The following is a 15611-nucleotide window of genomic DNA, read 5'->3' as shown; positions in this document are numbered from 1 at the left end:
GGCTCCAAAGCTACACAGAGAAACCCTGTCTTGAAAAACAAAAACAAATAAGGAAAAAAGAAAATGTGTAAGCATGTAATAGAAACAGCTCATGCTGGGAAGTCACAAAGCCCTGTTTGTCTTTCACGCATGAAGAGCAGTTTCTCCCCTAAAACTGGAGTGAGAGGCCTTACCTTCGTTTTCCAGTAGCCAGGTTTACAGCTACCATCTTCCCATCAATACTAAATGGTGGATCAAGGTTCTGCAAAATCTTCACTACTCGAAGAGCTTCCTAAGGAATCAAAGACAAACTTGAACCCAAGGAAAGGTTACATCTTTAGAAAAAGAACTGAACATGGATTTTCCTTTTTAAAAGATAAAATTGCTAGGCACAATGCTTTGGTAATAATTTTTATTAAATAATGTTTTATGGCCTGGCATAGTGGTGTACACCTTTAATCCCAGCACTTGAGAGGCAGAGGCAGGCAGATTTCTTTGAGTTTGAGGATAGCCTGGTTACAGAAAGAGTTCCAAGACAGACAGAGCTACATAGTGAGACCCAGTCTTGAAACATCCCACCCTCAACACCAAGAAAACACACACACACACACACACACACACACACACACATACACACACACTTTTACATGTATGGGTGTTCTACCTTCACGTGTATCTGTGCAAATGTACACATCTGGTGCCTAAGAATGAATTTATAGATTTATAGATGGCTGTGAGCCAACATGTGGGTCCTGGGAGTCAAACTCAGATCATCTGAAAAAGCAGCAAATGCTCTTAATTATTGACTCATTTCTTTCCAGCCCCTTCTTATAAGTTTTACAATAAGAGCAGGCAGGTAAAAATAACTAGTATGCATATGAGTGTGAGTGTGTGTGTGTGTGTGTGTGTGTGTGTGTATGTATATGTGTATGAGAGAGAGAGAGAGAGAGAACTGATATTGAATCTAAGGCCTCATGCATGCTAGGTAAGCATTGAGCTACATTTCACTTTTTTATTAATTTTTAACATAGAGCAAGGTTGTCCAGACTAGCCTTGAACTCACACTGTAGCCCAGGAAGGCCTTGAACTTGTCATCTTCCTGCCTCACTCTTTCAGGTAGCTGACATTATAGGCTGTGCCACCATGTCCAACTAAAAATACACATTAAAAAAAAAAAAGATTTATTTTTATTTTATGCTTAAGAGTGTTTTTTGCCTAAATATATTCACCATATGCATGCCTAGAAGACGGCATCAGATACCACAGAACTAGACTTGAGTAGTTGTGTGCTACTATGTGGGTGCTAGGAACTGAACCAGGCTCCTTTACAAGAGCAGCAAGTGCTCTTAACTATTGAGCCATTTCTCTAGTTCTCAGGTAAGCCAATCTTAATGAAGGATTACAATTAGAATAAATATTGGTTTCTGACAGAACTTTCAAAAACTGAAATCCCCTTGTCTTCGGATGCAATCACCATCAAGTAAGATCCCATTTACAAAGTCCTGATGACTTTTTAGCATATTTAAGAAATAACAGTTTTCACTACTATTTTTATATCTCCATAGAAAAGAGCCTTATAACTAATAATTCAAACCACAAGTCATTACTGAAACTAGGCATGGTGGCGCATGACTTTAATCTCTACACTCAGGAGGCAGAGGCAGATGGATCTCTGTGAGTTTCTAGGCCAACCTAGTTTACATAGTGAGTTCCAGGACAGCTAGGTAGGGCTATGTAGAGAGACCTTGCCTCAAAAGCAAACGAAATTATCTATTACATACTTCATGGAAAAAGAGTAAATGCCCTACTATTATCAATATAAAACCATTTGGGACTATAAAAATAAAAATAATAATAATGAGAATTACACAGAGAAACCCTGTCTTGAAAAACCATTAAAAAAAAAAAAAAAAAAAAAAAGAAAATACACTAAAATGTTGGAAGGGTTCAGTGCTTATTTTTGTCTGGGAAATCCATACAGGGCAATAACTTACCTACACAAACATTAGTCCCAAAGAGTAACTTACCTACATGAACATTAGTTCCAAAGAAGAGAATTCACTGATTCCTCCCCCACTCTACCCCGTCCATATCTCTTTATAAGTTGAAGCAGGGGCTCACTTTGCAGGACAGGCTAGCTTTGAACTTGTCATTTACCCGCTTCAGACTCTAGGATGCTGGGTCTACAGGCCTGCACCCCCCACACTCTGCTTAGCCTTCATTTTAAAACAGGAAAAACTCACTGCATGGGAGTCAAGGTCTATAAAGCCGTAAGTGTGACCCATGGGGCCAGTTCTATTCTTGATGATACGGACGTTGGCAGTAGTAAGATGGACGTAGGGCTCCAGCACTTCAACTATCACCTCAGGCGGAGTGGAACGATAGATACGTTTTAGCATGATTGCTAAATGAAGCAAGCACAAACAGAGACATTAATTAAGAAACAGATAAGAATTTGAAGTTGGAAGAACTTAATGGTCATGTTTTAATCTATATACCACCTTACTCTACCAAGGTTACTTTTTGTTTTAAAACATTTTAAAATAATTCATTTATTTTTATTTTATGTACATTGGTGTTTTGCCTGCATGTATGTCTGTGTGAGGGTGTCAGATCTTAGAGTTACAGACAGCTGTTAGTTGCCATGTGGGTGCTGGGAATTGAACTTGGTCTTCTGGAAGAGTAGTTAGTGCTCTTATTAACTGCTGCGCCATCTCTCCCAGCTCCACAAGGTTCCTTTTTTTTGTTTTGTTTTTTGAGACAGGGTTTCTCTGTACTGTTTTGGAGCCTGACCTGGAACCTGCTCTGTAGACCAGGCTGGACTCTAATTCAAAGAGATCCTCTAGCCTCTGCCTCCAGAGTGCTGGGATCAAAGGCATGTGTCACCAATGCCCAACATTTTTATTAAAAAAAAAAAAAAAAAAAGAATTCCTACTTTTCATTATTAATAGTTAACAAACAAAAAATCATGTTTTACTGCATTTTTTTTTGGTTTGTTTGTTTAATAAAGCAATCTGCTATGTGGAAGATATAGATTCCTCTGACTAGTAAAGATAGTTGAAGTTAACACCTAGGTTATACAGTTTCTCTAGTGCATAGCTGGGTAGAAGCCACAGCATAAACCACCCACCTATGCTTCCAATGCATCACACAAGCTGAGAGATCACTCACTTTTGCTCTCTCCATCCTGGCGTGTCTCTCCAGACCATGACTCCTTTTCTCTGTCTCTTCGGAACGTAAGCCCTTCCCTTCGAGAGTGAGGAAAGTATCTTTCTGTGTCTCTCTTTTGATGTCCTGATCTTGATTCTTGCCCTTCTTCCCGCTTTCTGAATTCATGTTCCTTATCAGCTGGCCGTGGCTGGTTGGGTTGTTTTTCTGAGGGTACTGGTATGGATGTTTTCTGAGGTTGAGGATAGGATACTAGTTCTTGCTTGACTTCTGTCAGTAGGAATTTAACCAGAAAACACATAAGACTTTATGAAACCAACCAATGTTTTTAATGCCATCTCAAAAATACCTACCAAAAAAGTCTTCTGATAGTTCTTGGGAAAAGGTCATTTAAAAAAAAAATGAACAGAGTCACTTTAGAGAGATTTTTTGGCAGTTAAAAGTGCTTGTTGCTTTTCCAGACGACCTGAGTTTGGTTCCTAAGCATCTAACATTTGCCTGTAACTCCAACTCCAGGGAATCCACCCTCCCTTTGGCTTCTGTAGCCTACACACATACACCTATACACAGGTGGCTCATACTCACAAAAACACATAAATATAAAATTTAAAACAAAACACTTAATTGGGAGCTGGAGAAATAGCTCAGCATAAGAGCATTCTTACAGAGAATAAAGTAAAAAAAAAAAAAAAAAAAAAACCAAAACTTTAAAACAATAACAAAACTAATCACTTAATAAATGCTTACATATATATAAAACAAATTAATCCTAATACATGATGGACCTGATTATAATGACCAACAATAAAAATATACATAGGATAGCCAGGTGGCTGGTGGCATATGCCGTTAGTCCCAGCATTCAGGAGGCAGAGCCAGGTGGATCTTGGAGTACAAGCCAGCACTATACACAGTGAGACCTTGTCTGAAAACAAAACAAAAAGCAATAACAAGATCATTATTTTTTAAGACAGGGTCTCACTATGTAACCCTGGTTGGCATAACTATATGTAGAAAGGCTGGATTCAAATTCATAAAAGATCCATCCATCTCTGCCTCCTGAGTGTAGGGATTAAATGTATGCACCACCATGTCTACTTTCCCCCAATTTTTTTTCCCCACCCAAGACAGGGTTTCTCTACGTAACAACTCTGGTTGTCCTGGAACTTACTTTGCAGACCAGGTTGGCCTCAAACTCACAGAGATCCATCTGGCTCCTCTCTCCAAATGTTTAAATCAATATGTTTGTATGTGACCTGTGTGTGAGTACCACAGTGCACATGCTGAGGTCAGAGACAACTGTCAAGAATCTGTTCTCCCCTTCCACCTGGCTTCTGTTGTGCTCTTCATACCTTAGATCAGCTGGTCAGTCAGCTTCTGGGTGGTTCTCCTGCCATTGCTTTCTTCTCACCATACAAGTTGTGCCCAGTATTACAGATGTGTGTTACCATTTCTGGCTTTTTACATGGGTTCCAGAACTAAACTCATCGTCAAGCTTCCGTATCAAGCACTTTTCACTGAGCCACGAAGTGTATTTTTTTTATAGCTTCACAGATTTTTTTTTCTTAGAGTACCATTTTTTTTTTCTCCTTTCCTCTTCTTTCTCAACCTCCTTTTCCTCTTTCAGTGTTTACACCTCCTAACCCCTATACATCTTCACTTTTGGTTAAACCCCTCTTCAATTGTTTTTTGACAAAGGTCTTGCTATGTAGCACACATATTGGCCTCAAACCTTTGATTGCCCTGCTTTAGTCTCTCAAATACTATGATTACAGACTGGGATATCAATTAAAAAATAATTATTTTTATTTATGTTTATGTATCTGTGTGAGTGAATGCTACCTATATTTAAGTGCTCCTGAATCTGCAGTTACAGGTGATTGTGAGTTGCCTGACATGGGTGCTCGTGTGAATATATGTTACTGTAATTGGTTTAATAAAGAAGGTGACTGGATAATAGTTGAAAAAAATAAGATTAGGCATGAGAGCCAGACTAGGAGAATGCTGGGAGGAAAAGGCAGAGTCAAAGGAGTTGCTAGCGAGAGGCAGATGGAGCAGGAGATGAACATGCCATGCTAATAAACCTGCCAAGTGGCAGAGTGTAAATAAGGAATATGGGTTAACTCAAAATGTGAGAGCTAGTTAGTAAGAAGCCTGAGCTATTGGCTGAGCATTTATAATTAAAATAAGCCTATGTTGGTTATTTGGAATTGGAAAAGAAACATCTGCTTACAGGTGCTGGAACCTAAAGTCAGGTCCCTGAAAGGCCCATATATTTCCTTTTATATTGTTGGTTTGCTTTTTAATTTTTTTTTTCTTCATGTTTTTGTAGATAGGGTTTCTCTGTGTAGCCCTGGATGTCCTGGAACTTGCTCTGTAGACCAGGTTGGCATTGAACTCACTCACAGAGATCAGCACATACCTCTATCTCTGGAGTGTTGGCAATAAAGGTGTTCACAACTGCTGCCCAGTTAGGACTATATATATATTTTTAAAAGCGCTGAGCCATCTTTCTAGACCCTGGGATTTGTATTTTTTAAAATATAATAAAAGTAATTAACTTATTGTATAAAAGCCATCATTTTTCCCACTCACCTTCCTTTGGGCCCTTGCAGAATGAACAAGAAGACTGATGCCCACCTGTGCTGGCCTTACACTGCAAGGGGAAAAAAAAAAAAAACTTCAGTGTGAGCAAAACTGTTTTCAGAAACCTTAATAAATATCCAACACAGTAATATCTGACAAAAACGAAAGAAACAAGGAAAATCCCAGGATCCCCTTAAAATATTTGATAACCCCATTTACTGATAATAATAGACAGAATATGTGAGAAATGACATTGACAAGTGTCCCCCCCCCTTTTTTTTTTTTTTGGTGGTGGTTGTTTTTTGAGACAGGGTTTCTGTGTAACAGCTCTGACTATCGGGGAACTCGCTCTGTAGACCTCAAACTCAGAGAGATCCACCTGCCTTTGCTTCCCAGATATTGGGATTAAAGGCCTGGGTGAGAAGTGACTACTAAGAAAGCATCTAACAAGAGCCATAATACCTTTGACTTGAATAGGGACTTTAAAAAAAAACAAAACAAACAAACAAACAAAAAACACTAAGAAAATTGCCTATTAAATGGCTTAAAAGATACTACTTGCTCAAAGGCATTGCCATTTATAGATTGCACCCAAACCTTAGTTTTCATTACACAGTTCCTCATTCTCATTTGGTTGGATTTTTAAGAATTCAACTACCAGCTGCTTAGTGGTGGTGCATGTCTTTTATCCTAGAACTCAGGAGGCAGAGGCAGCAGATCTCTGTTTACAGAGTGAATTCAAGGGCAGCCAGGAATACACAGAAAAACCCTGTCTCAAAAAATGAAATAAAACCAAAACTAAAAACAAAACAAAAACAGAATTCAACTACCAATTCCTTTCCCAGAAACGGAAAATGAGAAATAAGGAAATAGAAAGACACATGTAGTAGTACTTCTAGCCTGATGTAAAAGACTTTAAAGGAAAGGGAGTCTTCACTATCTTAAGATAAGGGAAGAAACACTTTGCAATATGAATATAGTTCCTATTTGAACTGGGTATGGGAGGACTCAAGCATATCACTCAACTTCCAAAGCCCTGAATTTCCAACAATGAACTTCAAAAGCAGAGAGTTGGTTGACAACAAACAAAAGAACAGGAACCATGAACAGGTAACATTACAATAGAATTTTGTTAGTAAGAACTTGCCAGATATAAATAAGCAACAGCAGCAATGGCTAATGCCTACTTTATATGTCACCATTCAATAATCCTAATAACCCTAACAACCTTACAATGTAGGCACTAATAGTTCCTCATTTGTAGAGGTAGAATGTGAGTTGCAGAGAGGATAAATTATTTTAGTGGTATCACCACAGTCAGTTATTTCCACAAGTATATACACATCCCTTTCTACTGTAAAAGTAGCAATGGTAAATTCCTATCAAGTGAGGCCCTTTATCTGCCATCACCATGTATCGTACTAATAGAATGTGAGTAGATACGACTTTTGCCAGTTTGGACAGAAGCTTTAAGACTGACAGCTGCCGGATATGGTGACACATGCCTGTAATCCTAGCATTCAGGAGGCTGGAAATAGCTTTTTTCCTCTCACATAATATATCTTCCTCTCTCTGCTCTTCCCATCCAGAACCACCCCCCCCCCCAGGACTTCTATCTCTCATTAGAAAACCAACAGGCTTCTATGGGATAAAAATAAAATATAAGCTAAAACAAAAACTAATACATCAGAATAGGACAAAACAATCGACATGCCGAGAACAGTCTCACACTGGGGACTTTCATTTGGCCTAGGTCCAAGAATGAGACAAGTGAGTGGAGAATGTGCTTGCTATTGTAAGTTTCTGCAATTAGTATGTTTATGACAGCACAGTTGGTGAACAGCAGGGTCAGGATCTTAACTCGGTAGTTAAGCATAGTTAAGTACTATAAAACTTACCTATTTTAAATGTACAATTCAATGATTTCTAGTAAATGCATAATGTAACCACTCCATAATCTTATTTAAAGTCATTTTCATCATTCCCAAAGAAACCCAGTGAAGTTATTTTCCATTGTTAACACCAGGCCTCTAATATATGATCATTTCATTGATGCAACATTCCTAAGATTCATCTAAGTATTAGTACCCCATTTCCTTTTATCTGTGCTGATGAAACTTGTGGCATACACCTTTAATCCCAGTAGCAGAGGCAGGCGGATCTCTGTGCATTGTCTACAGAACAAGTTCTAGGTCAGACACGGCTACACAGAGAAACCCTATCTTAAAAAACCAAAACCCTAAAAAAAAAAAAAAAAAAAAAAAAAACAACCAACCAACCATCAACTATGGTAATGCCATTATGGATAAACATGAAAATTAAGACTAAAATTAGAGAATCTAAAATAAATTTATAGATATATGGATTTCTGATAAGAGTGTCAAGATGATTAAATTGGTGAAACAGTTTCTTCAAATGGTACTGGAAAGAACTAAAAATCTTATATGCCAAATAACAATTTTCACACAAAACAAAATAAATTAACAGAGACTGAAGATGTAACTTTATGGCAGGGTCCTGGGTTCAATCCCCAGCCCCATAAAACAAATTCAATCAAAATACTTTAATAGATCAAACACGTAAATATGCCAGGTGTAGCAGTACACACCTATAATTCCAGTACTTGGGAAGCAGAAGCAGACAATCCTTATGAGCCAGAGTTGCATAGTAGGACCCTGTCTTAAAACCAACAAACCAACCAACCTACTATTCACCAACTCCTGAAGTATAACAGTAAAACTTTTAGACTAGCACACAGGGTTAAGTCTTCATAAATCTTATTGGGAAATTTATGTTTAACAACAAAACCCCCAAATAAATTAACTAAAAAGGGCAAAAGACTCACTGAACATATCTCCTAAGAAGCTATACAAATGGTTATATAAGTTACCCAATCATGAGTACAAACAATGAGATAGCCCTCTGGGTAAAGGTATTTGCTGACAAAACTGAAGATCTGAGTTTTATCTGCAGGAACTGTAAGAGAAGGCAAGGACCAATTCCTCCAAGTTGTCTTCTGACCCTCACACTTTCAATTTGGCATGTTCGTGTTCACACACACACACACATACACACCCAAGGGCTGGTGTGATGGTGAAATGGGTAAAGACTCCTGTGACCAAGCCTGACAACCTAAGTTCAATCCCCTAGAGCTATAGTGAGAAAGAACTGATTCCCAGAATTTGTGTTCTGCCACGATGCTATGGGAGGGGATGCCCAAATACACACAGAGTGTAATAAAAATTTAAATGATAAAATGCTACTATATACCAACTAGGATGGTTATTATCAAGAATTGGCAAATAATGCCGTGCAGTCGTGGTACATGCTTTTTTAATCCCAGCACACGGGAGGCAGTGGCAGGCAGATCTCTGATTTTGAGGCAAGCCTGATCTATAGGGCAAGTTCCAGGAAAGCCAGGGAAATCCCATCTCAAAATATCCAAACATTAAATAATCAACCAAGCAAATAAAGATAAATATCAAACACTGGCAAGAATATGGAAAATTTGAAGTTCTTGATGCACAGCTGATGGAAATGTAGATGATACAGCAGCAGTGTATAGAAAATGGTGGTTTGGTAGTTCCTCAAAGACTTAGATAGAAACTTATTACTATGACCCAGCAATTCCATTCTTGGGTATATATGCAAAGAACTAGAAAGAGATGTCCAAATAAAAACGACTACACAGTCGTTTTATTCACAATAGTCAAGAGGCAGAGATAACAAATACATATAAACTGATGAATGATAAATGAGGTAAATCTGCTTAATATTCAGCTATAGAAAAGAATGAGGCAATAAATAATGCTATGAATTTTCTGGTTCCATTGTAGGAAATATCCAGAATAGGCAAATTCAGAGACAAACTGATGGCAAGCTAGGCCCTAGAAGGGAGCATGAGGGAGGGAAGAGACTGAATAATGAATTATTTTGGAGGTAATTAAAACTTTGGAGGGCATAATGTGCTTGGCTAGCATGCATAAGACAGGCCCTATGTTCAATGTGGATCATCTCAAAACAGATATGGTAGCAGAGGTGGAAGTAGGAAAATCTGAAGTTCAAGGTTATTCATGGCTACATAACAAGTTTGAGGCCAGATTGGACCATGTAAGTCTCCATTTGTTATTGCTGTTTTTGAGAGATGTATACAGCTCTGGCTGTCCTGGAGTTCACTCTGTAGACCGGGCTGGTGTCTAACTCAGAAAGATCTGCCTGCTTCTGCCTCCCAAGTGCTGGGATTAAAGGCAAGGGCCACCACTCCCAGCAAGACTCTGTTCCTAAAAACAATTTTTTTTTTCATGTAAAAATAATAAAAGTTTGGATATAGAGGATATAGTTCAATAGTAGAATACTTGCTGAGCGAAGTTAAGTCTTAGCTCACCAGCAATTCCTGGCTCCACCTATTGGGTGAGTGGGGTGGGGAGGGGGAGTTCTGGAACTACACGTACTAATGGTTGCACAATATGAAGGTACTTAATGTGCCAGTGAAGCATGTGTTTTATTTTGAGACAGGGTTAAGGCCCAGAATGTCCATGGGTTTGTGATCTTCTTGGCTTAGTCTCCTACTCTGGATTCATTTCTGCTGCTGTGACAAATACCCAGACAAAAAGCAACACAGAGGAGGGGAAAAGTGTTTATTTTGCTTACAATTCAAAGGTACAGACCATTATTTCAAGGAAGTCAAGGCAGAGACTCAAGCAGCTAGTCATGTTATAGTCAGTCAAAAGCAAAGATAATAAATGTATCCTTGCTTGCTTGCTATCAGCTAGTTTTCTCTTCTCTTATACTGTCCAAAACTCCCTGCCAGTTGGGCATGTTGGCACATGCATCCCAGCACTCAGGAGGCAGAGGCAAGTGGATTTCTAAGTTCGAGGTCAAGTCTGGTCTACAGCTTGAGTTCCAGGACAGCCAGAGCTGTTGAGCTGTTACACAGAGGAAACCCTATCTTGGGAAAACATAGACACACACACACCACACACACCACACACACACACACACACACACACACACACACACCATGCTTCATAAACCTTATACTATTTTCTAATTAATTTTTTTGGTATGTAATTTTTTGTGGTAGTCTTTTAAATTTTTTCTCTTATATTTTCCTCCCTCTACCCCCAGTCTCTCCCAAGCATCTCCCTTCTCCTCTGTGTAGTTATTTTTGAAACATGGTCTCACTGTGTAGCTTTGTCTGGCCTGGAGCTCTTTTGTAGACCAGGTTGGCCTTAAAAATCAGAGATTTACCTGTCTCTACCTCCCAAGCTTTGGAGCCTGTCCTGGAACTTGCTCAGTAGACTAGGCTGGCCTTGAACTCAGAGAGATCTGCCTGCCTCTCCCAATCCCTGACCCCCCCATTCCTACCCCAGTGCAGAGATTAAAGATATGGGCCACCATTGCCAGGCATCTATTTTAAACTATTAGCAATAAAAACCTGAAATTACATTTCAGACTCATTGCAATAACTCCTCCAATAAGAAGTATAGCTTAAAAATTTCATAAGCAGCATACCTAGAGATAGGTAATGTTAATTTCTTTTCTTTTAAAGACCATTTTATTTAGTGCAATGCAAGGAAACAGTGGGTAGGTAGTAACTAGAATATTGTCTCTGGAATGCTTATTTCTTTTTCTTTCTTTCTTTCTTTTTTTTTTTAATTTATTTTATATAACAAAGTCTGGAATGCTTATTTCTAAAACAGCTTTTAGTACTTACTCGTTTGCAGTACCAAAAATCTGGGCTTGGTACATACTCAAGAGTGACCTCTTTGTCATGGATCATTAGAGTTCCCTGTAAAAAGAAAGACAAAAGCCATTAACTACAACCCTTAGAGTAACAGAGACAGGAAGACACAGATGGCCTTTCCAGTCCCCAAGCTGAAACATCTTATGAGAAGAATATCCACCAATACATGAGATGGCTGTTTTAAGCCACAGACTCGGGACAATGCGGCGAAGCAAGCTTAAGTTTAGGAAAATGGGTGGGAGAAGGTAAACTTGTCTTCAGCCTTGGCTCCAATAGGTTGGGGTATTGTCCTTGGGCAGTTACTTTTCCAGGTCTTGTAGAATACTCTCCTGAGTTCCATCAAGTGCCTATGCCTTGCTCTCAAAGACTATTAAACACAGAGGAATAGGTTCTCTTAAATTACCTTCTTTTCTATAGCTAACACATCTTGGAGAGGTAATAAGCTTGTGACTTTGATACCTACAGTATTTCTTTGGAACACTGGCTGTACGGCAAAAGCACCAGAAGAAAGAAGTACAACACCAAAGACAGGAAGAAAGGAGGAGGGTGAAAGTTTCACAGATTATAGTCTTATAGCAGCAAATTGTGAATAGCCAGTAGCAGCAACACCTTTGGCGGTGGTGGCGGCGGCGGCAGCATCACCGTTCAGATTTGGAGCCTACAGAGTGAGCCAACCCTAAGTCTGAGGAGCAACAATTGGCAAATAAGTCTTTGCAAAATGTGGCACAGGAAGAGGTGGGACAAGGGGTCTCAACAAATCTCTAGTTAAAGAGCTCCCTTGACTATTTTGGGTAAGTTACGTATTCTACTTCACATTAAAAAAGTTTTAATAAACACAAGCCAGCAGATATATTGGAACAGAAGGGGGGAAGGGTCTCTGCTTACTGAGAAGAGACCCTCACCCACACTGGTAAGTGAACTAACCGAAGATGCGACTCAGGAACTAGCCCCTGCGCTGTGTTCATTCTCCGCCCTCTAGGGTCCTCTGTGTCTCCTCAGACAGGCCTCTGAATTATACAAGTCATTTCCTTGCAATTGGACCTCAGTTTCTTGCTTGAATCCATACATCTGTCAAATAATGCTTTACCTCTCTGCTTTTCACACCGAAAGAGTCAAGAGAAATACACAGAATACGATTATTGTCTCGTTAAGTAAAACCAAAGGAAAACTGCCCATCTAACCGGGTCTTAGCATGTAGTTTCTGACAAACTGCTTCAGTATTGCTCTAAAAGCTAAAGAACAATACTAATAAAAATTGTTAACATTTACTAAGCACTTACTCAGAGCCAGAAATTGATAAATTTATTATGTTGCTTAATCCCTAAATGATCCCATGATCATTTTTACTTTTACTTTACAGATAAAGAGCCACTTATAGGGAGGCTGTATGACCAGTTGGTGAATGCCAGTATAGGATTCATTTAGGTCTACAGAGAAGGGCTTCTTGGCTCATTTATGCACCAATTTGTGCTTGGCATTAGGAACAGGTAATTTACTCTCAGGAGTCAATCAGGAAAGAGATCTGTATGAAGGGAGAGTCAGGATTCAATATCTTTGTTATACTCTATCCATGCAGGAAAACTGGTAAATGTAACACCTTTCCAAACCAGAAGAGCATGGTCTCTCCCAAAACTCTGGAAGCAGAGGCAGGAGGATTATTAATTCAAAACCAGCATTTCATACACAGCAAATTCCAGGCCAGCCAAGGCTAATCAGTGAGACCTTGTCTGATACTTCCCTGCAAAAGATTAATATATAAACAATAACAAACGAAAAACACAAAACCAGGCTGGCACTATAGCTCAGTATGTAAGGTGCTTACTACCACCATGCCTTACAAACTGAGTTCAATCCACAGGACCCATGTTGTAGTAGAGGACCGATTACTACAAGTTGTCCCCTGACTTCTACATGTATGCCATGGCATACTACCCACTAATACACTCTTGTTTCTCTCTCTTTTTTCCAATACAGAGTTTCTCTGTGTAGTTCTGGATGTCCTAGAACTCATTTTGAAAACTAGGTTGTCCTTGAACTCAGAGATCTGCCTGCCTCTGGGATTAAAGGCCTGTTATATCACAGGCCTTTAAATAAATACAAAAAACAAAAACTAAACAATGATAAAACACCAGGTGATGATGTTGCAGGCCTTTAATCCCAGCACTCGGGAGACAGAGGCAAGTCAGCTTGGTCTACAGAGCAAGTTCCAGGACAGCCATGGCTACACAGAGAAATGCTGTCTTGGAAAACAACTAAATTCTCAAAACAGGACTAGTATCACTGGGTGAAACTAGATGGGGTCAAATACTCACCTACTTCACCAGCCAGAATCTGATAACATTGTGCTAGTTGTTAAGTTGGTGGCCCAGCTCCCAAGAAACCACACCAAATTTTGCTAGCTTTTTGTTACCAGCAAACAGGTAGCTAATGTAGCTTAATAAGTTGTTGTTCCATAGATTACTGAATAGAATCATTCCCAGAGGCCCAGAATGCTTTGCATACAGTAACCCTGGAGGGAGGTATTGCCTTCAGAGTACACATCTATGTACTCAACCCCAAAACATGAGGTCTGCCATTTGAACAGTGAACAGTAGTTATCAGGCAAAGTACTACTGTGAATTTGTATATTCTGAATTCACCACTTGAAGGTATCAGTAGATTTAGACATTTCTAAGTCAAGAAATACTTTTTATAATTCTCAAAAGACAAATATGCTGTTCCAGTAGCCTCAATGGATAACTTTTAAAATATAGGAATGAACTCCTAGTCTATCCTAGATAGGAGTCCTCATAGTTATGCCAACTTTGAGATTGTCTTGTGTTTCAAAAGTGATCTCTCTTCTCTTTGGAGACATGATCTTACTTTGCAGCTCCAGCCCCCTTAGGACTCAAAGAAATCATTATACCTCTGCCTTCTGACTGCTGGGAATAAAGACTACACACACACACACACACACACACACACACACACACACACACACACACACACACACACACAGACACACACACACATACACTAACACACACTCACATATCTCACCCATCTTGGTGTAAACTTCCAGCAGATCTTTGGTTTCTACTTTTCTAGAACTGGAATTACAGGCATGTGCCAACAAGCTTAGCTTGGAAGCAATGATTCTTTATCTTCTCCCACAGTTCAAGCAGCCTTCCTATTTTTTCCCTGCCCCACCTCCTCCCTAATAGGTTTTTTTGAAGCATTTCTCTGTGTAACAGTCCTGCTTGTCTTGGAACTTGCTCTGTAGATAGGCTGGTCTTGAACTTAATCGATCTACCTGCCTCTACCTCCCAAGTGCTAGGATTAAAAGCGTGCGCCACTACTGCCCATCTCCCAAAGTATATTTCAAAGAGTTTTAATGAGAAGCTGCAAAAAGGCATACATACTTCTGCATGAGAATGGTAAAACAAAAACTCTCCACTACATGATGCTGAAGTAGAGCAAACACTGAGTCTGAAAGCTACTGAACTCAAGCATCTACATCTATTTTCTTTTTCACTAGCTGTTCTTAAGAGACAATCAGCCTGTGAAGACTTGTGTTGAGTTCAGACTCTAAGATATGCCCCACTTTCTAGAAACCAAGCCTCAAGAATTCTTGTTACTGGGAAGTACAAGACTACTGCCAACACAAGTTTAGACACAATTATACTTAATACTGAGACTATGATTGCTGTGTAGAATAAAAGACCTTTCCCTTAAACATTAAAGTGCACAGAGAAAGGTTCGTAAGTAGAAGGAAATATCTAAGTCTTGTGATTGCAACTGACACTGAAAACTCACAATCCCTTTGCTGGCTTTTCTTATAAACACAGGATGAGAATAAGGTCACTAATGGCTGAGAACTAGCACTGTTGATCAGAAACAGTGACCTTTATTTATAGTATATATATTATACAGGCATTCTTCATAACTATCATCTCATCATCACTTGATTCTCCTAAGTAGACTGTAAAACTTAGTTGAATGGAATAACCTATCCAAGATTACAGAGGTAGCCAGCAATATATACAGTATGAAAGTCAGACTTTTTTTTTTTTTTTTTTAAACTAGGCTATCTTAGCTTTAAATTGCCGGGGATGGAAAGATGGCTCAGCAGTTAAGAGCACTGACTGCTCTT

General features: G+C 39.2%; 1 protein-coding gene across 4 annotated transcripts in view; it reads right to left on the bottom strand.

The window, feature by feature from the left end:
* Rbm6 (RNA binding motif protein 6) overlaps window positions 1-15611 on the bottom strand; it is a 99420-nt gene that overhangs the window by 12460 nt on the left and 71349 nt on the right. For all 4 annotated transcript variants that reach the window (XM_051204758.1, XM_051204765.1, XM_051204773.1 and 1 more), the window contains 5 exons: window positions 11450-11524; window positions 5743-5803; window positions 3151-3417; window positions 2223-2383; window positions 174-271 (listed from right to left, as the gene is read on the bottom strand). In XM_051204758.1, the coding sequence (XP_051060715.1) occupies window positions 174-271; window positions 2223-2383; window positions 3151-3417; window positions 5743-5803; window positions 11450-11524 (662 nt within the window). The remainder of the gene's footprint in view (window positions 1-173; window positions 272-2222; window positions 2384-3150; window positions 3418-5742; window positions 5804-11449; window positions 11525-15611) is intronic.

The sequence above is a fragment of the Phodopus roborovskii genome, unplaced genomic scaffold (genome assembly GCF_943737965.1).
Source record: "Phodopus roborovskii unplaced genomic scaffold, PHOROB, whole genome shotgun sequence".
Taxonomy (NCBI): domain Eukaryota; kingdom Metazoa; phylum Chordata; class Mammalia; order Rodentia; family Cricetidae; genus Phodopus; species Phodopus roborovskii.
This window is presented reverse-complemented; position numbering and strand designations above follow the sequence as displayed.